Source organism: Sapajus apella, unplaced genomic scaffold (assembly GCF_009761245.1).
Source record: "Sapajus apella isolate SASKATOON/1434 unplaced genomic scaffold, GSC_monkey_1.0 scaffold26, whole genome shotgun sequence".
NCBI classification, from domain to species: domain Eukaryota; kingdom Metazoa; phylum Chordata; class Mammalia; order Primates; family Cebidae; genus Sapajus; species Sapajus apella.
This window is the reverse complement of record NW_022436966.1, coordinates 2,267,593-2,294,253: the sequence shown is the minus strand read 5'-3', so window position 1 is coordinate 2,294,253 and position 26,661 is coordinate 2,267,593. Positions and strand designations below refer to the sequence as shown.

The 26,661-nt window shown below is 36.3% G+C and overlaps 1 protein-coding gene and 1 non-coding gene across 11 annotated transcripts in view; one reads left to right on the top strand and one right to left on the bottom strand.

The window, feature by feature from the left end:
• The window catches only part of ZNF638 (zinc finger protein 638), a 153,491-nt gene that overhangs the window by 106,147 nt on the left and 20,683 nt on the right, over nt 1-26,661 (top strand). For 5 of the 10 annotated variants that reach the window (XM_032291783.1, XM_032291787.1, XM_032291784.1 and 2 more), the window contains exons 9-19: nt 5,479-5,537; nt 5,769-5,821; nt 14,040-14,090; nt 16,567-16,638; nt 17,418-17,504; nt 17,964-18,032; nt 18,412-18,452; nt 19,953-20,084; nt 22,294-22,422; nt 24,299-24,340; nt 24,857-24,991. In XM_032291783.1, coding sequence (XP_032147674.1) covers nt 5,479-5,537; nt 5,769-5,821; nt 14,040-14,090; nt 16,567-16,638; nt 17,418-17,504; nt 17,964-18,032; nt 18,412-18,452; nt 19,953-20,084; nt 22,294-22,422; nt 24,299-24,340; nt 24,857-24,991 — 870 coding nt within the window. Of the gene's footprint in view, nt 1-348; nt 622-5,478; nt 5,538-5,768; nt 5,822-14,039; nt 14,091-16,566; nt 16,639-17,417; nt 17,505-17,963; nt 18,033-18,411; nt 18,453-19,952; nt 20,085-22,293; nt 22,423-24,298; nt 24,341-24,856; nt 24,992-26,661 lie in introns of all 10 variants that reach the window. The other 5 variants (XM_032291781.1, XM_032291780.1, XM_032291786.1 and 2 more) reach the window with 2 other exon arrangements.
• On the bottom strand, nt 5,023-5,126 carry LOC116560728. The gene has a single exon (XR_004273112.1). It is a non-coding gene; the product is annotated as a U6 spliceosomal RNA (small nuclear RNA).

The window sequence follows — 26,661 nt, the reverse complement described above, 5'->3', positions numbered from 1 at the left end:
ATTTCAACAATTTTGTCACACATGGAACGTCCAACATTCCATAGGCATCCCATATAACCCCAAGGATAGGCCATAGTAAAACATGCCCATTGTACCCTTAAAAATATGCTCAGAAAACAAAAAAGGGGGAGTATGAGTAAGGACCCTGCAACACTAATAGGACAAGGCTTATTTACCCTTAATTTTTAGATGATAAATTTCAATCAGCTGTAGAAAAACACTTTACTAAAACCTCTCAAGATGTAAAACCCACAGTTTTATGGAAGGATGGAAATAGCAATGCATGGTGTGGTCTAAATGATCTGCTAACATGGGGAAGAGCATATGCTTGTGGTCATACCCCCTCAGGTCCTCTTTAGATTCCAGCATGACACATCAAACCATACCATGGCGTGGTTGGGACCCAGCCCAGTACCAGAGATAAAGAAAATGAACCTGCAGGATCTACAGCCCCAGATGATGCAACTTCCTTCGAAGACACAAGATCTGGACCTTACCTGGGGGATGCTGAAGAAGGCAGCTTACGAGGCTGAGCAAATCCTGCTCCAGATGCAGAAACCATTCACTCCAGATAATTTCTTCCTTGCTATGCCCTCTATTGTACAATACAACTCACATAGGGTATTTATCCTTTTTATACTCTTGCTTTTTCTGCAGCCTGTACCTGCTATACTCTTTTGGGCCCATCTCTTAGATCCGCCTTTCTTTCACCCTTTACCTGGGCACACACCCCCTTCCCAGCCTCTAATAGTATAACTGCTTGGCTAGGAGGGATTGACTTAACCTCAGTGGGATCCCTCGTTAATAACACATTGGACTAAGGTGCCAGGTAACACAATATATCACTCTGCTGTCCTCCCACTGTGTATAAGTTATAAAAGGAAATGCCTTAACATTCTTGGTCGCTGATAGCCTCAAACTGGGCAGTGCAAACAATGCCACTTTCTCCAACATTCATCCCTGTGCTAAAGAACCAAGCTGGGAAAGTAATGGATTCCACTTTGGTTGGGGGGGTCTGTCACCAGGGACAAGCCCATAGCCTCCACTAATAGCCTTCACTGATAGGCAATTATAACATCTTAGACTAGAGCCTCCATGGTCATTTGCAGGGCAGTCATAATGATGTCCACGTATATCATGGCATCAATAACAGTTTCATAGCCACATCCCATTCCCCTATGGTTTCAGCCAATGGGATATCCCAGACCCCAAGTAGAGTCCATGCCACCCCAGTATACTTTATGGCGCCTGGAACATCTTAGCACCTTCTTAACACCTGGCATGGGACATAATATAATTCCCATAACAATTATACTATGACCTTTATTTATAATCACACAGTCCAATACCTAGTTTGTACTACCCATCCATATGTTTTCCTTATGGGAACCCATATTTCCATGACACCCCAAAACTCCGCGTTTGTTACCCAAGTCCAAGGACAGGCTTGGTTTGCCTCATGCATCCTAATTACAGTATATCTGATTTAAATATTATTGGTGTCATGGTTTTAAGGAGATAATCTGAAGCATTACTACCAGTCAGTTTGATACACAATTGGCAAGGTTCCTCTGCTCTTGCCACCTTAGAATGTGCCCTGTCCCAGGTCAGATACAAAAGATTCATAGTTACTCTTATAGCCTTTATAGTCTCAGCCATAGTCATCCTAGCAACTGCTAGTGTGGCTGTAGCATCTATTAGTGAATCAGTGCAAACAGCTACTTTTGTAGATAACTTGGCCAGAAATGTGTCTAATGAACTCCTTCCTCTTACAGCAAGGTATAGATCAAAAGATTCTTGCACGTTTGCAAGCTCTTGAGGCTGCCTTGGAATATGTAGGGGAACGACAAGAGGCACTGGCATTCCACCAGCAATTAAATTGTGACGGGGAGCATAAGCATATCTGTGTCACCTCTCTACCTTGGAATCAATCAATACATAGTTGGGATGAAATGAAACAACACCTCTGGGGAATCTTACATGATAGTTTTACAGCAGACATAAAACAACTTAAAACTGAAATTCTAGAATACCTAAACGCCAGATCTACATCCCCAACAAACTACGCAAGAACATCTCTCTTGGATTGACCGCCACTCCTTGGGGTCACTCTTTGATTGGAAAAGAATGTTACTGATTATACTCATGTTTGTCTTATGTTATTTACTAATTCTAGGATGCAAAACTGGAACATGACTTATAACTGCTGCACCTGACAAACCTACTGCTGCACACATCTGTACTCTTCAATCAACAAAACCTGATGCAAAAAAAAAAACAGAAAAGGAGGAGATGTAGGAGATTGGTCAGGATGGCGGGAAAAATTATAGAGAAAGATGCAAACCTTCTTGGAAGGCCGGAAGGTTTTGCAAGAGCCTCAGGAGAGGGTTGTGTCTGAAGGTGGCTAAATTGTCTCATCTTGGGGCTAGGGCAAAGAGCAAGTTACAAGGGAGTGCAAAGGAATTTATCTAAATAACTTTGTTTACCTATTTCCTGCGCGGACAGTTCTACTGGGATGGGGGGGGGGGGTCCGGCAATGTTAATTACCCAGTAACGGTGTTTACTCAAGACCTTTGTTATTAAATCTGTACTAAATAAATGAGGAGCTTCTCTGGCTTGTTGGGGCTGCATGGTCACACTCCCTTTTGAGCAGTGTCCAAGCTGTGTAAGCCCCCCAGCTGCGCTCTCTCAGGCAAAAACCTGTGTCAGCGTAATTTTTGATCCGTTGCTCGACCAGAGTATCAGACTCAACAGACATCACTTAAATACTGAGGATTTTAAATTCCGTGGTTATGATGGGGCGCCTTATAGTGATCTAGGCAGAAAACAGTTTATACAAAGAAATGGTCTAGCCTTAGATAGTAAAACAACATATTCTTGAAAGTTGGATGGGAAAAAGGTTGTGATTTACTGTAACCAATTACATTCATTTCAAGTAGAATCCTAAGGTGAGTGTTCGGACAGCATTTATTCTCAGACATGCATGGGCTTAGAAGATATTTCACTAATACATATTATTCCAAAACATTAAAATGAAGAACTTAAGAAATGGAGAAAGAATTTTTTTTTTTTTTTTTTTTAAATGAGATGGAGTCTTGCTCTGTCGCCCAGGCGTGCAGTGGTGCGATCTTGGCTCACTGCAACCTCCAGCTCCCAGGTTCAAGCGATTCTCCTGCCTCAGCCTCTCCAGTAGCTGGGACTACAGTTGTGTGCCATCGTGCCCTACTAATTTTTTTGTATTTTTAGTAGAGATGGGGTTTCACTGTGTTAGATGGTCTCTGTCTCCTGACCTCATGATCTGCCCACCTCGGCTTCCCAAAGTGCTGGGATTATAGACTTGAGCCACGTGCCCAGCCTGAAGAAGTTATTACATAAGATGTTGTCAGTGAACAATGAAACCACTTAAACATAGACTAAAAGCTAAATAATGTTTTTATAAAATTTCAAAAAAAGTCACTTAAAATTACTAGAAAGTTAATTTTGATCTAAAATATGTAATCAAAAATTGGAATGTGGCCAAGGATTAAAGACTAAATGTTTCAGCTTATACATTGGAACTTAGTAGTTTCAAATTTCTTTTAAAATTGAAAATTACCGTTAGTGGAATAGAAATAGAATGAATTTCCTCTAAATTATTGAGGGAACGTGTGGGATAAAACCCCCTAAAGTGCCAAAGGAAATGACAAGAATGCCCAAAAAGAACAGAAATTGTAAAATTCCATGAAAACAGTTATGATGAAATTCAGATCAAGTCAGCAAATATTTACTGAATGTTCAAGCATGACTTTATGCACTGTGAATAGAATACTGAAGAAAACAAAAGTTCCTGGTCTCACAGAGTTTTAACTTCAAGGGGTAGGGAGAGAGAAAACGCAAAAATACGTGCATATTATGTTTGTTTTCAACAAGTACTGTGGTGAAGAATATCAGGAAATGGGAATAGAAGCACTCTTACAGGGAATGAGGAGCTAGCTGTGCAGCTTTCAGTAAGGCAGTTGGGAAGATCTCATTGAAAAGGTGATACTTGAGCACAACACTTTAAAAAGATGAGGGAACAAACCATGTCCTGGATTGAGAGCATGATAGAAGGAATAACACCTGCAAAAGCTATACCTGTATAGCTTCTTTGAGGAGTGGAAAGGATGCTTGGGGTTGGAGTGAAGAAGGATAGGAAGAAGTGTGTTGTGGTTTGGGAGTAGAAGGTAGGTGGAACATGTTACAAACTCTTCCGAGGCCATTGTAAGTATTGGGTTTTTTCCTTGAGTCTAATGAAGAGTTTTGAGTTGAGGCATGGCAGATTCAATCTAGTTTTATGTTGTGATTAGAGAGAGGGTAGAATGGCAAGGACTGAAGCACCAAGACCATTAGGTAATTGTAGTAATCAAAGCAAAAGATGGCAGTAGGTTAGAGCAGGGTGATATAGCAATTGCACTTTAGGTATCTGAAATGTCACAGTGCTGTAAGAAACTATGTTGTTAAAAGGTAAACAGTAGTTCTCCCTTATCTGAGGCTTGGCTTTGCAATTTCAGTGGTCAACTGTGGTTTGAAAATGTTGAATAGAAAATTCCGGAAATAAACAATGAACATGTTTTAAATTGTGTCACATTCTGAGTAGCATTATGAAATTTCATGCGGTCCAGCTCCAGCTTACTGGGGCTGTGAATCATTACTTTGTCCAGAGTATATCCACACTTTATATGCCACCTACCTGTTAGTCACTTAATAGCTGTCTTGGATATCAGATTGACCGTCACTTTATTGCAGTGCTTGTGTTTAAATAACCCTCATTTTACTTAATAATGGTCCTAAAGTGCAAGTATGGTGATACTGGCAATATGGATAGGCCAAAGAGAGGCTGTAAAATGCTTTCTTTAAATGAAAAGGTGAAAGTTTTTGATTAAGGAAAGAAAAAAATTGTATGCTGAAGTGGCTAAGTTCTACAGTATAGTAAGATATTTTGATAGATCACATTCATGTAAGTTTTATTGCACTATATTGTTAAAACTTTTTTTTTTTTAAATTTAGAATATGGAATGCCTAACGAATATGCATGTCATCCTTGTATAGGGACCATGCTAATTTCCATATCATTCTAATTTTAGTATATGTGCTGCTGAAAGGAGCACTGTTCTGTTCTATTGTTGATCTCTTACTGTTCCTAATTTAGAAGTTAAACTTACATGTAAATATAGGGAAAAAACTTTGCATATATAGGGTTCAGTACTAGCACTGTTTGAAGGCATCCACTGGGGGTCTTGGATAAGGGTAGACTGCTGCAGTTAATGGTAAGTAAACGCAGATAAGTTGTAAAAGATGTAAAATTAGGCTGTGTAATCACAAATGGAAAAAAATGTCTTTATTAATAGAAAAAGGTAATAAGCATGTATACTTTAGGAAGATTTTAGAATTTTCTTGTTCTATATTTTCTAAATTGCTTTTTACTAAATTCCTTTTGTTCAAAATATTTTTCCTACACAGAACAAAGAGGTGAAGAAAAAGGCTTTAGAGTCAAAGAAAGTATCTGCATCTACCTTAAAGTAAGTGACTTTATGATTTCATGTGTGAGAATGAATGTGTATTTGACTTAAGAAATTTTAATATTTAAAACTGCATTTTAAATATATTTTATCACCATAACTACACTTTAAGTGGAACATCACTCCAGTTGAATTATTTTAAATGTTTTTAGATGTAAATATTACATTTTTAGGATTTTGTAGAACTTAGAATTCCTAAGTTGCTGCTAAATTTTTTCTTCTTTTAAATAGAAGAGATACAGATGCTTCAAAAGCTGTTGAAATTGTTACTTCAGCTTCTGCTGGTAAGTTGCTACTTTTAATATTCTTTCAAATGAGTGTGTCTTGTCAGTTTAGTAGAAACTTAGATGATGATGCTTGGAAGGCACTGTTGTATTTTAATGAAAGAGATCTCAATTACGTTCTTTAATTGGGATCTTGGTCCCTGTATTAAGCAGGTGGTTAAAATTTAGTGCGGTATAATTACAGAATCTCTTCTGGAGTAAATATAACAAAACTATGAGATAATATATGTGAAATGTCTATCATAGTTCCACAGTTAATAGCTGTTTTTTACGTGTTTAGGTTAGTTATGCAATACCTCCCTCCATCCCCTCCCGATAAACTCACAAGACAAAACATAAGAAAGGTATGTTAAGATTGCTTATCTGGTCCCTTTGATTTTGAAGGTTAATTGAGAGCCAAAAAGCAAACAAAAAAGACTAACCAGAAATAGACGTTATCACACTCATGTGCTAAAAGCTGTTTCTTTATACTCAGGAAAATACTTGAAGCCATCATTGTGAATCTAGTTAAACAAATTTTGCATACAGTTTTAATAATTCTGGTTCTCTTTTTTCTTAGTCCATTTAGGATTAGAAAGGTGGAAGAAGTTGCTGCCAAAACATACACTCCTGAGACTAGTACTAGTGAGAATAAACAGCTTGATAGTGAAAGACAAGAAAGAAAAGCTAAAATAAGGCAGACACAAAACTCTGTTTAGCAACTTACATTGTGTTTTGTATGTTCTATTTGGGGAGGGCAAAAATATAGTGTGTTTTGGTTTTCTATCCAGAGTAAGGTAAGAATTTAGGCACTAAGTTTTACTAGTGTTGGGAATGTTGGATTGTATGGAATATCTCATTGCCACATAATGTTTAGTTGTGTAGAGTACTGAAATATTGAAGGTTAGTGGAGATACTGTGGATGGCTTCTGGAAGGCAGTACCTTTTTATTAAGATTTTAAATTAGGTGATATTATATGAAGAGATAAAATGTGGAGGCAGAAAATTGCTTCATGTGGGGGACACATAACGAAGGTAACAAAGTTGAATTACTCTGTTGAAGGCCTTGAAGGGTCATGCTGAGAAGTTTTCAAATTTGACCTCATTAGTATCATTTTTCAAAATGTGTCATGATAAAGAGTAATTTCTGAAAGATGTTTTGGGTAAGAAAGTTTGTGATATGTGTACAGCCGTTTATTTTTCTTTTGAAATAGTAATTCACAGAACACTTCCATTTTATGAAGTCCTTCAGGAAAGAAACCTGTTTAGCTTTATTTTGTCCACTGTTTCCTAAGCTAGGCAAAAGTGCACTCCAGTTTTTCTGTATGAGAGTTAGTTGGTACAGACTCTGGGAAATTACAGTAGAGAATATGGAGCCACTCACTGATTGTTTAGGATTCTTACATAGATTGGATAAATTGGAGAGACTTAAAAATCCCATTGAGAAAACACAATTGGGCTTTAGTTTGGAATGATTAGGACCTGATGTGAAAGAGGTTAATTTAAATGATGTGGGGGGGGTAACATTTGCATTTTGTTATGTGGAATTTTTCAGTAAATGAGTTCAAAAAAATTTTTAAGCAGTTAAACAATTTCAAAGTTTCAGTCTTGATAGGTTTTACTGAATGTGATGATATTATTGATTACAACTGGAAAACTGAGACACAGTGGTGCCTTTGAATTTGGGGTTAGGACCTTAGATTTCAACATTACCAAATTTCAGTTGTCACAGGTATCAGCCGGAGATACTCTTTAGTTTGCCAATCATAATAGCATTGAAAGTGAGATATTTGGGAAGCGTCAAAAATTTAAGGTGTAAATTTTGGAAAGCTAGTACTTCCTTCTAATATAAAAGTAGAAAGAAAACCTGTAAATAGGAGTGAGAAAGTGACAGATGAGAAAGAAGGGTACATGATAATTTTTTGAGATCCACTCAGATTAAAGAGTGACAGGAAAGATGAATTAGGGCAGTTTTAAGGATAGTTTTGATTATAGGCACAGGGAGGAAGCAAGAGCAATTTGATCATAAATGGAAACATTTAGAGCTCTTACCCAGTACTAATTAAAAAGAAAAATAGTAATTATTGAGTACCTATTTCATGACCATGATAGAGGGCACTTTGTAGAGGCTTAGGATGTGTTAGTGGACCAGATAGGCATTCCTGTTCCCAGACACTACATTTTTAACTTGAGGTGACAAACATTAAACATAAAATAAACATTAAATAATATGTGTTTTAGAAAATGAGAAGTTCTGTGACACAAAGCAAAAGCAGAACCAGCGAAAAGGTAATGCAGGATTAGTTTGATTGAGAGTTAGAATTTTGTACAAAATAAGGTGTAAAAATTACTTCCTAAGTAGGCCTACCAACACAATCTGTACCAGAAGAGAGAAAACAATGAAAAGGAGCCTAACATTTGAGGGTATGATATTTTTGCTTGACACGTAGTATATTTATGTTACTTTGTTTAACCTTTCAAACCGTCCTTTGGGTTAACAGTTAATAGTGTTTGGCCACGGTTTGGTGGCTTATGCCTGTAACCCCATCACTTTGGGAGGCCAAGGTGGGTGAATCACCTGAGGTCAGGAGTTTGAGGTCAACCTGGCCAACATGGTGAAACCCTGTCTCTACTAAAAATACAAAAATTAGCCAGGTGTGGTGTCGGGCGTCTGTAATCCCAGCTACTCGGTGGTTGAGGCAGGAGAACCTGGGAGGTGGAGGTTGCAGTGAGCCAACATTGTGCCACGTCACTCCAGCCTGGGTGACAAGAGCGAGACTCCATCTCAAAAAATATATATTGTTCTTATTTTCTAGAAGAGGTAGATTCCGAAAGCTTACATGAGTCACTCAGGGCCACATGGAAGAGTTAGAATTTGAGCTCAGAACTTTTTGATTCCAAAGCTTTGTGCATATACTAAATTACCTCCCTCAAGAATGAAAATTTCTTGATCTCCTGGATCACTGTTTTTCTTTTCTCCTGCCTTTCTAGTTTTCTTAACAATCAGTCTGTTCCTCTTCTCACATCATGCTTTTCCTCTTGGGTGGTTTCTTCTTTTTTCTTTTTTTGAGATGGAGTTTCACTCTGTTGCCTAGGCTGGAGTACAGTGGCATGATCTTGGCTCACTGCAACCCCTGCCTCCCAGGTTCAGGTGATTCTCCTGCCTCAGCCTCTTGAGTAGCTAGAATTGCAGGTATGCAACACTATGCCTGGCTAATTTTTGGGTTTTTTTTAGTAGACATGGGATTCCAACATTTTGGCCAGGCTGGTCTCGAACTCCTGACCTTAAGTGATCTGCCCGCCTCGGCCTCCCGAAGTGCTGGAATTATAGGTGTGAGCCATTGTGCCTGGCCCTCTCCTGGATGATATCTTTTCCTCTTTGTCTTTAAGGACATTTCCCATACATACATAAACTCTTCTATCCCCTTGCGTATACTCTTCTCATTTTCTCATATTATTTAACAGTTACCACTAATCATCCTGTAGGGTAATTCTTAACCCTGTCTTCTCTTTTCTTCTGTCTGACATAATACAGATTTAAATAACATCCTTCTTCTTTTCAGCCAGTCAGTGGCGGATCCATATTAGTTTTCCCTTGAATCTGCTTCAACTCTCAGATTCTTTATACATAGCTCCATCATGCCTGCAACTCCTTTTCATTCAGACCCATCCTCTCACATTTGAACTTTTGAAGATAGCCTCCTGACTGCTTTATTATATGCATTGTTGCCCAGAGGTCTTTTCAAAGCAGATCTGATCATTCTCCTTCTAGTAATCATGGAAAAAAGTCCAAATTCTTCGGCTTTTCATAAATTATTCTGGGCCCTTTGACTACAGATTATTCTTTGAACCCCTTGACAGTCAACTGTGTATTATTTTTCAGCCACTCAGAATAGTTTATTTTCCATGTTACTTTATTCCTTGGTTGTTTATTTTTGCTGCTTATTTGCGTGGAATTGATGTCTGACTTCACATAACTTCATTTGGTAAGAACTTAATAGGTCCCAGAGAAGGTACTGAAGATAAAAAGTCAGTTAAGACTTTTTTTGGGGAGAGTTGGGGGACAGATTCCAGTTTATCCTGTAAGGCTCATCTCTGATGAAACTTCCTTGATCAAATGATTTTTCTGTAAGATTTTATGGCTTTTCTCTTTTTTAGAAATAATATGTACCCTTTTCTTTTTGCCTTTTTAATTCCCAGCTGAAAATGACTTTCTTTTAAATCTAATTATAAAGGTAATAAATGTTTATTGTCAAAAGTTTAAAATATTTCAGAAACTGTTTAAAGAAAGTGATTCGCACCATCCAGAGATCCCCTCTTGGTTTGCTTAAGACAGTTATTTCCCCAATAAAAGCACTGTGCTCATCTTTGGGAACTCCCACATGTGAATTCCACCAAATCTTTAAGGAAACAATATCAATTTCAGCTATAATATGGCATTCAGGGGAAGGGATAGCTTCCTATAAAAGAGGGAATGAGAAAGGGTGGGGAAATAGGCTAATACATCAAATACTGACAAAGACATTACACACTTATCAGAATGGATAAAATAAAAAATAATGATAGCACCAAATGCCGAGGAGTATGCAGAGAAACTCATACATTGCGTGCGAGAGCAATTGTGAAATAGTGCAGCCATTCTGGAAAAGAGTATGGCAATTTTAACTTAACAGAAACTAAACATGTGCTTACCATGTTACTTATCACTTACACTCTTACCCACTTATCACAGATAAATGAAAACTTAGGCTCATACAAAGACCTATCCACGAATATTTATGGGTACTTTGTTTATAAAAGCCCCAAACTGGAAACAAACTAAATGTTCTTCAATAGATTAATGGCTATTTTTAAAAGATTTATGTTATACAATATCATGTATATCACATTGAAATGAAATTACAGAGAGAACAGATTAGTGATTGTAAGGGTTGGTGGGAGGGAGGTAGCTAGTACTATAAATGGGTTTTAGAAGAGATATGAAGGAACTGTTCTGTATCTTGGCTGGTGGCAGTCACACTAATCTACACCTGTGATAAAATTTTGCAGAGCTAAGTACACATTGCATTCAGTGCGAATAAAATCTGTTTGTGTCAGTTTTCTGTCTGATAGTGTACTACGGTTATACAAAGTGTCAATCATTGGAGGGAAACTGGGTGAAGGGTATAGGGGGTCTCTCTCTCATATTTCATGCAACTCTATGTGAATTTACAATTATCTCAAAAGTAAAAGAAATATTTTTAAAATGCTGACAGCCTTCGTAGTGGATTAAAGCTAGAGAACAATTGTATTTAGAAATATTAATGTTAAATTTTAGTGTAAAATTTTAACATAGTGTCTGCGAGTACTTTAGATGAGTAATGGTCTATGCACAAGAGAGTATTATATTGGAAGTATAAAGATGGTTCAAAATGAAGAAATCTGTTAATTCAATTCTACCATATTAGAAAAGACGTATGATCTTTTCCATAAATACTGAAAAGGATATTAAGTTCAACATCCATTTCTAGCATTTAAAAAAAGAGTTCTTAGTGTGGGCCATATAATGAGACCCAGTCTGTAACAGAAATTAAGAAATTATGTGGGCATGTTTGCACATGCCTGTAGTCCCAGCTACTCGAAAGGCTGAGGTGGGAGGATTGCTTGAGCCCAAGAGGTTGAGGCTTCATTGAGCTGTGATTGTGCGTCTGTATCCCAACCTGTGCAATGGAGTGAGACCCTGTCTCAAAACAAACAAACAAAAAAATTAGCTCCTTAAATATGTGTATTTGTTTATACCCTTATTTATGTACACATACATACACAAGTGCACATAAGTTAAAAGCCAGCGTATGCTTAATAATGCATTAGATGTGTTCCCATTAAGGTTGGGAACTAAGAATATGCATCAACACGTCTATGAGTTAAAATAAATGTTTTGTAAAACTAATAACCATTAACCAGTACAATGTAATTAACAGAGGCATGGAAATTGGAAAGTAGGATGGATACACCATTATTTGCAAATATGATAGCATCATGGAAAACCCAAGAGAATCAATTATAAAATGCTATTTTATTATAATTACCCATTTAATTCTCTAATATGTAAAGTTTAATTGCCTTATTTATAAAGAAGAGCTCCTTAGGTAATCTAATATTAAATAGTCCATTTACAATAATAAAAATGGTAGACGCTAAAAAAAGATAACTAAAATATTAAAAGGCATAAAATGAGCCTTAAATGAAAAAAATGACATTCTTGGATAGAAAGCCTCACCCTTATAAAATGCCTTTTCTTCTTCTTTACTGCTGCTGCTGCTGCTCCTCCTCCTCCTCCTCATCTTCCTCCGCCTCTGCCTCATCGCACCCCTCCCCCACCTCCACCCCCACCTGACCCCACCCCTACCCCAGGCTGGAGTTCAGTTCCACAGTGGGGTTCACTGCATCCACTACCTCCCAGGTTCAAGTGATTCTTCCACCTTGTCCTCCTGGCCAGAGCCACCTCATCCAGCTAAACCTCTTTTTTTCTTTATATATGAAGCATAAAGAATAATAGCAAAAAAAATTTTTTTTAATTAACGTAGGCTGATAGTTTATATAAGAAATTAACATAAAAGAGTAGGCAAGACAATTCTTTAAAGGAAACAATGAAAACAGACTATCCATAATAAATATTAAAATATATTACAAAGTTAAAAGATTTAGAATAGTTTCATATAGTTACGTAGACAAAAAGTAGGACAGAAGAGAGTCCAGAGATGTTTCCCAAAACATATGGGACATCAGTAAATTTTTTTTTACTCTTATCTTTTTTACCCGTGTTCCCCTGCAGTGTATGCCAAGAAAAATTTTACGTTAATATTTCGTATTAGTGGGGAAAAGATTCATTATGCATTACATTAACTAGCTACTTTTTTTACTCATGCTTGTAATCCCAGCACTTTGGGAGGCCAAGGTGAGTGGATCACTTGAGGCCAGGAATTTGAGACCAGCCTGGCCAACATGGTAAAATCCTGTCTCTACTAAAAATACAAATATTAGATGGGAGTAGTGGTGCTCTCCTCTAGACCCAGCTGCTCGGAGCCTGAGGCATGAGAATCGCCTGAACCAGCAAGGCGGAGGTTGTAGTAAGCGGAGATCATGCCACTGCACTCCATCCTGGGCAACAGAGCAGGACTCTGTCTCCAAAAAAAAAAAAAAAAGTAAAAGCGCTTACATCAAACTGCAGTTGGATCAAAGATTTACTTTGATACGTAAGATGATGACAGTATTCTTTAAGTGTGAAGAATGTTTTTGTAAAATTTTAGGTTGAGAAGTCTTTCCCAATCAGGAAGACATTTGACTGCATAAAAAGTATTAATGCATAAGCATTTTGAGTGTCTTTTTTTTTTTTTTTTTTTGGGACGGAGTTTCGCTCTTGTTGTTACCTAGGCTGGAGTGCAATGGCGCAATCTCAGCTCACCGCAACCTCCGCCTCCTGGGTTCAGGCAATTCTCCTGCCTCAGCCTCCTGAGTAGCTGGGATTACAGGCATACACCACCATGCCCAGCTAATTTTTTGTATTTTTAGTAGAGACGGGGTTTCACCGTGTTGACCAAGATGGTCTTGATCTCTTGACCTCGTGATCCACCCGCCTCAGCCTCCCAAAGTGCTGGGATTACAGGCTTGAGCCACTGCGCCCGGCCTTGAGTGTCTTTTTTAAGAAAATTGTTAAGCTATGTGATATAGATTAAGTTTCTTATATAAGGAACTCTAATAAAAAATAAGAAGCCTCAATAACCCAAAATATAAATTGGAAAATAGTATGATTAGGTAGGTTATAGAGAAAGAAGTAGAGATGACTTTTAAACATATGAAAATGGATACAACTACACTTAGAGGAAAAAAATTAATCCCACCAACTTTCATTTCACATTGGGAAGGTTGATCACTTTAATTACCATGTTAGGCTTTTGACATGATATATTGTGTGTGTTTCGAAATGGGGAATAATCCCTATGCTTTGATGGTACTGTTAACTAGTCCAGCCTTTCTGGAAGTCAGTCTAATATTAATTGTCAAAATTTAAATCTGTATGCCTTTTGACACATCAAGTTCATATCTAAGAATTTGCCCCCATAATAATTCCATAGACATACAGACATGAGTATAGCGATGTTTCTTGCAGAGTTCCTTTCAAATTATTACTAGGTTGACTTTTAAAGCCAAATGATGTTATTTGTAATGTAGTACTTAAATGTTTTTCTTGTTATTTTAGCCAAAACTGGACAAACCAAGGCATCTGTAGCCAAAGTAAACAAATCTGCAGGTATGTTTTTTTAAGATTAGGATTCTAGACTATCAGTTAACTTTAATTTATTTAATAATTATATGGCAGTAGTCTTGGATTTCATGTGACATAGTCTATATTAAATGCATGCTAATCTTTGAGATTTATAATCATCTAGCAGTTTAGAGAAATGGTATATACTAGATAATGCTCTTTATTGCAATCATTTAACTGGATAAAATATTTCTCATGATGAATAACACATATTTTCCTTTTTCTTTTATTGAGTTCTCTTCTTCCTGCTTTCTTTTACACAATAGTTTAAATAATAAACATGAGCCCTTGTAGTTTTTGTGAGCTACAGTGGAATTTTAAGTAATTATTTTTTCTCTTTTCCCTGGCATAATCTTTTACAGTTTTTCTCCGATTTCTACTAAATCTTCATTAATTCAGGGTCATCTGTTAAATGAGTAGAGATCAATGTATTAAATTATCTTTGGAGCCGGGCATGGTGACTTACACCCGGTAATCCCAGCACTTTGGGAGACCGAGGCGGGGTGGATCACCTTAAGTCAGGATGTCAAGTCCAGCCTGGCCAACTGGTGAAATCCTGTCTCTACTAAAAATACAAAAAAATTAGCCAGGAGCTGGTGGTGCACACCTGTAATCTCAGCTACTCGGGAGGCTGGGTTAGGAGAATCCTTTGAACCCAGGAGGCAGAAGTTGCAGTGAGCCGAGATGCACCACTGCACTCTAGCCTGGACGACAGAGCCAGACTTGTCTGAAGTAAATAAATAATCTTTCATATAATATTAAAAAGGAAAGGAAACAGCCTTGAACTGGTAAAAATCATTGTTAGTGGCAGTTTCAGAATTTTCATATAGTAGTTTCTTAGAAGCAGTAATTTGAGTGGCCAGGAAACTTGTCTTGAAGCTGCATTAATTTTGCTGACACTTTGATACTAAGTGTATGGCAGTCATTTGGGATGTGGTAAACTGGCTGTAACACTGATGGCCACCCCTTTGCTGTTGGAAATTAATGCTGGCTATTTTTTATTTTTTCCCTAAGTTCTAGTACCCAGATAGAAGTTATGAAATGAATTGACTTGTGATAATAACATAGGATAGTGAAAGAAATACCTTAAGGGCTCACTGAGGCTCAGTTTACTACAGTGTGGCAAAAGTCGTGAATGACCAAGAATTGACAAGTTGGGTGTGACAAGCTGTAAGGATTTGTATTGCTCTTTTTGGAGCAAAGTATTATGGACTATCTTGAATATAAAAGGGGGATTTGTAAACTATTTCAGTTGATTTTTGTAGATGTTTAATGATTTTTTTTTTTTTTGTATTTTTAAACGTATGATTATATTCTTAAAATGTTCCTGTTAGGTAATTTCGGCAATCACCACCCTTATATTTAGGGAAATGTGTACACAAATCTGTTAGTGCCCCAAAGCTTCTTGATACAAATTGGAATTCAATTTAGATCTATTGATTTTTTTTTTATCTTGGGCTTTTTCTTCATCCATTCTCTCTAGTTGTTATGAATCCTAATTTCAGAGTTAAATCTGTTTCTCTCTGAATGGAAAGAGTTTGGGCTCTCTGACGATCTGCAACCCTTTGATGACCACATCTTTATAAATAGCACCATCTTGGAAAATAGGCCATAATAATAGATATGTAGGTACAAATAATGGTGAGAGCAATTTAAATAGTCTTGTACAGCTAGGAAACTGTAGGAATGAGTTAAAACAATCTTTATATGATCTGACCATGATATAAGTGTTCTTGAATACATTTTAATAAATTAGGAGCCATGGAAGCATGGGTTGGGAGGATCTAGGTTTAAGTGCTTTTGGACTTGCTAAAAGTATGGGATTGTTTTATGTCCTTGGAATTAGTAATTTTGTTTCTAGTTGATCCACACATTCAGAAATTTATTTAACTTGCATGAATGCTGTTTTAAGTATAGGTTGAATATCCCTTACCCAAAATGGTTGGGAGCAGAAGTGTTTTAGATGTTGGAATATTTGCATATATATAATTTGATACTGGGGGTGGGAGCCAAGTCTAAATGTGAAATTCATTTCTATTTCATATACAACTTATATACATAGCCTGAAGGCAATTTTATACAATGTTTTAATAATTTTGCACATGAAACAAAGTTTTTTTTAAGTATACTTAGGTGGGAATTTTCCACTTGTGGTGTCATGTCAGCAGCACTCAGGGTTTCAGGTTTTGAAACATTTCAGATTTTGGATTTTCAGATTAGGGGTGTTTGATCTATACCTCAGTAGGGAGGTGAAATCTTATTTCAGTGATACCTTTTTTTTTAATGAAGAAATTACCATCATTGCTAGATTTAGAAAATGGCCTATGTCCCCAAAGATTATAGCATTTTACATTTTGAATAAAATATAGTCTATTCTTACATTTTTTTCTGTGTGAGGTTCTTTGGGGATTGTTGATACTAGTTAAGTAAACCAGTTTTGACTGTAGCTTTTGTGATTTAGGGAAATCAGCAAGTTCTGTAAAATCTGTGGTAACAGTAGCTGCTAAAGGTAATAAAGCTTCAATCAAAACAGGTAAGACTACTGGGGAGGAGAGATTTTATTTATTCTTTATTCACGTTTTAAATTCATATAATTATTGTTAGCATCTAATACTTCAAGAGTTTAGTAGATACTTCTTTGATATTTAAAACCTGACCCATTTTGTTGGAATTTTTTTTGCTACTTTGGTCTTTGGCAGGTAATTTGTGTGCATGAAAACAATTACATATATGTATATACAGCTATATAACTACATTTTTGACAGCTTTGTAATCACAGGTTGCTCTGTCATTTCCCTCCGTTGAATGGTTTAATCTTTGTTTTCCTTTTTTTTTTTAAGAGCTGTCAATTCATATTGTCTTCTCCAGTTTGTATAATTTCTTAGATGCTTGTTACTTTTAAAAAGATTATGTTAGGAGTGCATTTGTTTTCAGTAAAGAAATGGAACACTATTTAAATGTAGCACCTTGGAACTAGAGCCATCTTTTTAGTTGTATCTTTCCTAATAGACTAATCCTAAAGAATCTTTGCAGAAATTACATAGTAATATTTTAGTGTGTGTGATTATGATGTTGATATGCCACATGAAGGTTAAACATGCGGCTCATTAAAGGGCATCACCAAAAAATTGTATCTTGACTTAAATTTGCTTTTTGTCTTACTGGGAAAGAGGTACTAAAGATAAATAAAAATACTGAATATTGAAAAAGAGCTGCTTTTGTAATAAAGTCAAACTAATTTACTAATACATTAGTGTGAAACATGCCAAATGATTAACAGACCTTTAGAGTAATGGCTCACTGTACTTTTAGCAAAATCTGGTGGAAAGAAGTCTCTAGAAGCCAAAAAGACTGGAAATGTCAAAAACAAAGACTCTAACAAACCTGCTACTGTACCAGGTAAGCTTGAAATGTGGTCATTCAGTGCTTGCTTTTCTTTTTTTAACTTTTTATTTTAAGTTTAGTGGCACGTGCAGGCTTGTTACATAGGTATACGTGTGTCATGGGGGTTTGTTGTATAGATTATTTCATCACCCAGGTATTAAGCTTAGTACACATTAGTTATTTTTCCTGATCCTCTCCCTCCTCCCACCCTCCAGTAGGCCCCAGTGTGTGTTGCTCCCCTCTATGTGTCCATTTATTTTCTTTAGATCATCTTGAAGATATATTCTGAATCTTTTGCCTAAAAATTACTAAAGTGGGGATTGCTGTTTTGTTTTTCAAAGAGAGATGTTTGACTTAGGTCAGCCTAAGGAGACTTGAAATGTCAAAATAAACTAACTTAAGTTCCTGTTTAGGTTCATTATTTCAATTATATTAGTGTTTTGCTAAACTATTAAAGCAGACTATTTCATGCAGAAAACTCTGAAGTAAAGACCAGTATGGAAGCCAAAGCCACTGAAAACTGTGCTAAAGAAGTTGTTTCTGGTAGGTCAATAGGAACTTTATTTTGTTCTTTTATGTTTAAAGGTGGAAGGAAAATTAAAATTTTTAGAAAATAAATACTTAATTTTGTATCCCCCCCAAAATATTTACTTATTTTAATTACCAATGCGCCATACCTAAGTGAAATTAAGAATATTATGATTCATGTCTTTACTATGTCTCTTAAGATGAAATTTTGATCTCAGAAAGAATGAAAATGTTTTTTTAAAAGTCAGTGTCACTTTTATAGTTATTTTGTACTAATTATCTAGTATTTTGTTGTATTATACATTTTCATGTACCTACTATTTAATCTACTGTGGACTAAAGTGGGATCTTAATAAATATACCTGCATCATTTTAAATTTTATTTTGTGTTAAGAAGCTGCTTTGGAGACCACAGAAAATGAACCAGTTAGCAAGGTGAGTTTTCATATTTTATTTCTTAAAGCTCAAGAAATTTTAACAAAAATATTTTTCTCATAAACCCAGGTAAAAACTGCACAGCATTTGGCATGCTAGAAATTCCAGTCATTTGTGGCTTTTAAAATGGAAAAGAGAAAAAAATTTGATTTTTGGGTCAAAAACCCTGAGGTGCAGAGTAAGTCACAAAAATTAGGAACAGATCATCAACAAATGTACATGTTTTTATTGAAGATTACTTTTCATTGAGAACATGTTTAAGCCAAAATGGTTTTGGGTAGACAATATTGGTCAAATTAGAATCAGTAGAATTTAGTAAAATCTATATTTTTTCTTAGAGGTAAATGAAAGATATGTTAATAGTTACCAGTTGTTTGCATTTTCAGTGAAGCAAGTGGAGTTTGCAGTTTTACTTAAAGGACATAAAGTTCACTTAATATATTCTTTTCTTGTGTTTTTATCTATTACTATGACTATATTACATTGTCATTAATTTACATTTTATTGGTGTAGATTTTGAGATCATTCGGGTGTTGAGCATAAGTTTATTTTTGTCTGGTAGACCCATTCTTCAAGTAGTAACTAAGTAATAAGTCTTATTTTAGGAAGAGTATTTTATAGCACCAATTTAGTGTAAAGTCACACTAAACTGGTTTATGAAAATTGTAACTTCCTTTTTTACCCCCCAAGAGATAAAAAATTGCCAGGTTGACTATAGCACATCATTTTTAGAAATTTCCCCAGTAACTATGAAAGGAATAATTGGCATTGATGAGAGAGTCATCTTGAGAAATAAAATAGATCTGAGAAAAAGGATAGCAGAAAACAAAATGCTTAATTGCATTGAGGATTGGGTTGTGGGGTAAAGACTCTCAGGAACTTTTTTATTATATATTGCCTAAAAGTGATTATCTTATTTGGGGAGATAAAAGGCTACACACTGTTAATGGAGCTTGGGGATATTATCACGAGGCATGGGAATGGCGACAGTATATTAAAGGAAGGAGTTGTAGTCAGAAACAGATGAACTTGTGTTTTAAAACAGTGGGTGACAGCTGCTCGAGTCGCTGAGACACAAGAATCACTTGAACCCGGGAGACAGAGGTTGCTGTGAGCCAAGATCGTACCACTGCACTCCACCCTGGGCAACAGAGCAAGACTGTCTCCAAAAACAAAAGCAAATGCCCGCCCCCCTCCCCTCAAAAAAAAAAAAACCCAAAGTAAAAGAAGAGTGAATGAAAAAGATACCAGCAGACCTGGACTAGGTGACAGATGGCATAACTACAATTTGTCCTTGCACTCCTGAAGAGTGTTAATTTACAAGCTTTTTTGGTTTTCTTTTTAATTTGAGGTTCAGACCGGCTTCCTAAATTTATCAGACTTTCCTCAGTATTAAATGCAACTATATACTAACATAATATGACATGCAGTATAAACTTAAGTAAATATAAAAGCAATTAAAGAAATTTTAATATCGGGTTTTAAAAATTTGTTTTGAAGGAAACAGAAGAAATGTGTGTGATGCTTATCTCTAATTTGCCTAATAAAGGATATTCTACAGAAGAAGTTTGTGACTTAGCAAAACCATTTGGTGGCTTAAAGGACGTCTTGATTTTCTCATCTCATAAAAAGGTAAGAGTTGATAATAGCTGTTCATATCCTCTGCAAGCATGCTTTGAAAAACATTAAATGTTTTTCAGAACTAGAAAGAAAGGGTTTAAAAGCAGTATCTCAAAGTAAACTTTCAAGCTTTGAGGGATTTTAAAATATTAAACACAGATATCCTTTATTTTAGTATTGTAATCAATCAGGCATAATAGTGTTTATGATGGGGACAAATGGCTTTCTAATGTGTCAAAGTTTTACTCAATTTTTGTTAAATAGGAAATGTTTTATGTCTTCAATATATTTAATAAAGTGTTCTATAAATTACTTAATAAGATTTTGTAGATCACTCTTCTAGTTATATTTCATACTCTTTCTCCTCTTTTACCAGTGATATTCAAATGGGAAGTAACCATTTTCAGACTCAGACTAATGATGTCGTCAGTACTTAAAACACTCTGGGTTTATCTTTATGTTCTAAATTTTCTATAAGTATGTGTTGGGACAACACATTAACACATTGTTTATAGTCAACTTGTAGAAAGTATGTTTAGTTGAGCGAGATTTCAGGAAGTAGTTTAAATAACGGAAATAGCACCTTTAGAATAGTGGAAGAAGGGTTCTTATGACAGAAAGGAGTTAGCAGTCACCAGAGATCTTTGAAAGTAAAATAGGATGTATGTTTTGAAGCATTTGGAGCCAGTGTGTTCGAGAAAATGGTAGAGGAGAATGAGTACAGGTGAGTTACATGTAATTTCACATTGTGTTAAAAGTAGATTATTTGAATGATTGCAGAGCTCAGTAAATACACTAAAAACCATTGCATTATGTATAATGGTTGAACTTTAAGCCTAAGTTATCTGCCCAGTTTTGAGTGGAGTTGAGTAAAATCATTAAAATATTGGGAGATTTAATGCAAATGCATTAAACATTTATGAAATTAAAATTAACATAAATTAAAATGAAAATTTAAAAACTGAAGAGTATTTGTTTAAAATGGGAAACAGGATTCACATCTACATTATGCTGTAACACATTAAAACTACAATAGACAACCTTAAGAGATAATTCACCGTTGGGCACGGTGGCTCACGCCTGTAATCCCAGCACTTTGGGAGACTGAGGTGGGTGGATCACGAGGTCAGGATTTCGAGACCAGTCTGGTGAACATGGTAAAGCCCCGCCTCTACTAAAAATATAAAAAATTAGCCAGGCATGGTGGCGCACGCCTGGAATCCCAGCTGCTCTGGAGGCTGAGGCAGGAGAATTGCTTGAACCCAGGAGGTGGAGGTTGTGATGAGCAGAGATCATACCCACTGCACTCCAGCCTGGGCAACAGAGCAAGACTCCATCTCCAAAAAAAAAAAAAAAAAGCCAGTGGCAGTGACTCACGCCTGTAATCCCAGCAGTTTGGGAGACTGAGGTGGGTGGATCACAGGGTCAGGAGTTTGAGACCAGTCTGGCCAGCATGGTAAATCCCCATCTCTACTTGAAATACAAAAAATTAGCTGAGCATAGTGGCGGGTGACTGTAGTCCCAGCTATTTGGGAGGCTGAGGCAGGAGAATTGCTTGAACCCGGCAGGTGGAGGCTGCAGTGAGCCAAGATCTCACCACTGCACTCCAGCTTGGGAAACAGAGCAAGACTCCATCTCAAAAAAAAAATAGAGATAATTCATTTAAAAATAGGCTTACAATTATAAGCAAACACATAGATTTCTATCTCATTAATTATCAAATATGCAGAAGTTTCAATCTCTTTACTTACCAAGGTGTGAAAATTAAAAGCAAAATGTATGGAGCTACAGTTTTACACCTATTAAAATAACAAAATGAAAAAAGACTTCACAATTACACGTTTCTTTGCTTCTTTCATTTCTCATATTTTTCATATTTTATCAATTTATTTACTCAAATATTAATATTGATTAGAAATATATCTGCTACATATACTGCTACAGTGTATCTGCTATAGTTACTACCCTAAGGATACAGTGTTGAATAAGATTTTCTTAATGTCATTTGCTAGACTAACCCTTTTTTTCTCTCTCTTTAGTTTGCCTTAGTATAGTAAGTTTAGTCATTCATTATTTCTCACCTATGGTTATAATATTCTTAGTGTGTGGGCCTCAATTTTCTGAGGACTGCATTTTTTAATCTTAAAAATATTTACTAAGTTGTTTATACATGTAAGTCAATTTTTGAGAAAAAGTAACAAGGTTTATTTTTTTATTAAAGGCATATATAGAAATAAATAGAAAAGCTGCTGAGTCTATGGTAAAATTTTATACCTGCTTCCCAGTATTGATGGATGGAAATCAACTCTCAATAAGTATGGCTCCTGAAAACATGAATGTAAAAGATGAGGTAAATCAGACCGCCATTTTTACTAGTATTTTACTAGTTAAAAGTGTTTCACCATTTTTTACCGAGTTTTTAAATCAAATTTGTTATAGTTTGTGTTATGTTTTCTAGTTTTCATTTTGCATCATATTTTTCTCACAGACACTGAGAAAGCTTCCTTTCCCTCCAACAATCACCCAGTCACCCATTCCATTGCTTGAGAGTTACTTTCATAGTGAGAGAATCCTATTCTTCATGTGTATGTTTGAATGGAAAAAAGATTGAATTTGTTCTTTTAAAACCAGGCTTCTCTCTACTCTTTTTGCCATTATCTGTAATCTAAACTAGAATTCTGGAAGCTATCTTTAGTTTTTTTTCTGTTGTTTCTTACATTCGGCTCCTTGCTAGATCTTGTTTATTTTAACTCTGTCAGCTCGTTCCCTCTTCCTCATCCCACATACCATATTGCTTTATCTCTTAAAAACTCTTACTGGTCCAGGTGTGGTGGCTCACGCTGGTGATCTCAGCACTCTGAGAGGCTGAGATGGGAGGATTGTGTGAGCCCAGGACTTCAAGACCCAAGCCCAGCCTGGGCAACAAAGTGAGACCCCATCTCTACAAAACTTAATTAGCTGGGCATGGAGGCACATGTGTTCCCAGCTCCTCGGGATGCCGAGGTAGGAGGATCCCTTGAGCCCAGGAGTTCAAGGCTCCCCTGAGCTGTGATTGTGCCACTGAACTTCAGCTTGGCTGACAGAGGGAGACCCAGTCTCAAAAACAGCCCTCTTCCTGGACCAGAACTAATTGTCTTTTGTACACACTACCTTCAATTTGATAAAACTCCCTCAAGTTCTCAGCTTTTATGTGAAGTACACACCCTTCATTGCCTCTCTGTGGCCTATAAATATTTACAGTCAACTGCTGAGAAGCATAAGGTAGAAATATTTTATCCTTTCTAGAGGCAGGTAGAAATGCATGTAACGTATAAATGCCTTTCATTGAGAATCATTCTAATGTGATATAATTGGTGAGATTGTTTTATACATGTTAGTAGTATCGATAAGAAAAAAAATGAGGATCCTCAGTCTTATAAGATAAAGTCGGCCGGGCACGGTGGCTCACCCCGCCTTGGGAGGCCAAGGCGGGCGGATCACGAGGTCAGGAGATTGAGACCATCCTGGCCAACATGCTGAAACCCCTTTTCCACTAAAAATGCAAAAAGTAGCTGGGCATGGTGTTGGATGCCTGTAATCCCAGGTATTCGGGAGGCTGAGGCAGGAGAATTGCTTGAATGTGGAAAGCGGAGGTTGCAGTGAGCTGATATTGTGCCACTGCACTGCAGCCTCGAGACGGAGCGAAACTCTGTCTCAAAAAAAAAAATAAAAAAAGAAGATAATGTCCAAGTTCCTTTGCCTGCACACAGAGCCTTCTATTAGTTGTCCTCTGCCTGCTTTGATATCCTTGTTTCATGATGTTCTTCATCTTTTCATAATTCAGTAGCACCAAATCTGTATCTTTATGCACTGTGCTGTTTTATTTGCCTACATCTCTGTTCTTCCTCATCTCCTACTTTGCTTAGTTAACTTTTGTAGTTTGAATTCTCTTCTGTTGTCTAAATTAAATCTCTTTATTTCTTATATGTGAATTTGAATGTCTTTCCTAAATGGTACTGCCTTATTAGTCTTTTATGTTCTTAGGGGAATAAGAATTATATGGATTAGGATGAGATTTGTTTAGGAGAGAGAGAGATTTTTGGAAGGAACATCACTTTTGCTGCTTCTTAATTTTGTGAAATACTTTAATGCATATTTGTATAGATTGTCATATTATAAATCTTAAGTAAGTATGTGTATGAGAAAGAGCTTATACCATCAACCTGTATCTATTTTTGGCTTTTTAGGAAGCTATATTTACAACCTTGGTAAAAGAAAATGACCCAGAGGTGAGTTTTGCATGTAAATACTCTTGTATACTTTTTTAATTGATGGAAACATTGATTGTTTTACTTTATTTGTTCACCTTTTAGGAATTAAAACTTTAGAAGTAATTTTAAGATATTGAGGTGATGGAGATGTCAGATGGGTCTTCTTGGTAAAAATACAAAAATAAATGGTTATTGTAGTCTTTGATGCGAAAAATTTTTCGGGTACTGGATTGCATACTAAGTGGTCTAATAAGTCAATATTCTGCCTGAGGATGTTTTGGGTAAATGTTACATTGATAGTAGAAATACTGTACTGCCCATTTTAGTACATCGTTTTGCTGATTATGTGTATGTAAAATTAAGAGCCCACTGTCATCCCCGTGTAGTCATTTTCTTACTCTTGGGAGAGGACATCATCTGACCTCTGTAATACTAAATTAATGTTAATCTGTTTTACCATTTGTTGCTTCATCTGTGGTTTTTTTTTTTTTTTTTCTATGCTGTCTCTTAAAAAAAAAAAAAAAAAAACTGCAGGCAAACATAGATACAATTTATGATCGATTTGTACATCTTGATAATTTACCAGAAGATGGACTTCAGTGTGTACTTTGTGTTGGACTTCAGTTTGGAAAAGTGGATCACCATGTATTCATAAGTAATAAAAACAAGGTAACAAGTTCCCTGGTAATTTAGCTATGCGTTCTATAGAGAATATATAATAACCCTATATTCTTAAGATGTGCAACTTCTAACTCAGCTTCTGATCTGAAGCATCTATAAACATTACTGAGCCACTTTGCAGAATTATGATAAACCAGAATATTTTCTTTTGGACTGTGCCGAGAAAGGAGAGATGATCTCTTTTTCAGAAGTTCTAGTTTTTAAGGAGAAATAAGACTTAAACAAGGTGGGAAGGGTAATACAGTGTAGACAGCATTATCTTTTTGGTGAGTTTAGACCTGGATTCCTTTGGCTCTGATCTTAACTATCTTTGTGGTCTTGGCTAAGTTGGTTTATACTTAATTGTAAAACGAAAGGGGTATACCTAATTTTTTTTTTCTTTTTTTTTTTTTTTGAGATGGAGCGTCACTCTGTCGCCCAGGCTGGAGAATAGTGGCGTAATCTCAGCTCACTGTAGCCTCCACCCCTCGGGTTCAAGTGATTCTCCTGAGTAACTGGGATTACAGGCACATGCCACCATGCCTGGCTAGTTTTTGTATTTTTAGTAGAGATGGGGTTTCAACATTTTGGCTAGGCTGGTCTTGAACTCCTGACCTCGTGATCCGCCCACCTCAGCCTCCCAAAGTGCTGGGATTACAGGCATGAGCCACCAATTACCTAATATTTCTTTAAGTCCCTTCCCGCTATGAAACACTTGAGTTAGGTCTATTTGTTTGTTTATATGGAAAGAGACGGGTATAAATAAAATAATTGCTGGGTACAGTGGCTCACACCTGTAATCCCAACACTTTGGGAAGCTGAGGCGAGGGGATTGCTTGAGTCCAGAAGTTGGAGACCAGCCTGGGCAACATAGTGGGATGCTGTCTCTACAAAATGTTTAAAAATTAGCTGGGCAAGGTCGTATGTGCCTGTGGTCCCAGCTGCTGCGGAGGCTGAGGCAGGAGGATGGCTTGCGCCCAGGAGTTGGTGGGTGTAGCGAGCTGTGTTCACGACACTACACTCTAGTCTGGGTGACATAGCGAGATCCTGTCTCAAAAATAAAATAATCATTCCTTAATTTTCTGATTTGGCCTCTTTAAGAAACAAAAATTACTTCTCCATGTACATTTGATATGCCTTCTGTATTTAATATGTATTTCAGCTATATGTTCATTAAAATTAAATTTTTATCAGCCATATATTACCTAGAAAGGCAGGGGTTTATATGAAAGTGGGCAATATTTACTTCATAAAGAGCATTTAATTAAACAACTAGATAATTTATTTGATATGTTTCTAACTGATAAATAGAGCTTAGAATGGAATATGATAAATAGTGAGACATAGAATGATGAATAGTGTGACATAGAATGGAAGGTGGGGCACAACAGATGACACATAGGAATTCTCAACTTTCTTGCAAACATCTTTAATCCTCTATTAAAAAAATAACTGTCATTCTCTTCAGTTTTGCCTTGCCTTTACCTTTTAAGGATTGTTTTCTCTTGTTTCCTTGATATAAGGATTAACCTTACCTTTGTAATCACATCTGAAACCTGAAAGAAAAATACATTCCAAACTTGTAAAGAATTAACATTTTTATTTCAGTAAAATGCACAGATTTTACCATTTGTAAGACACAAATTTAACATTTTAACCATGTTAGTTAGTTCAGTGAT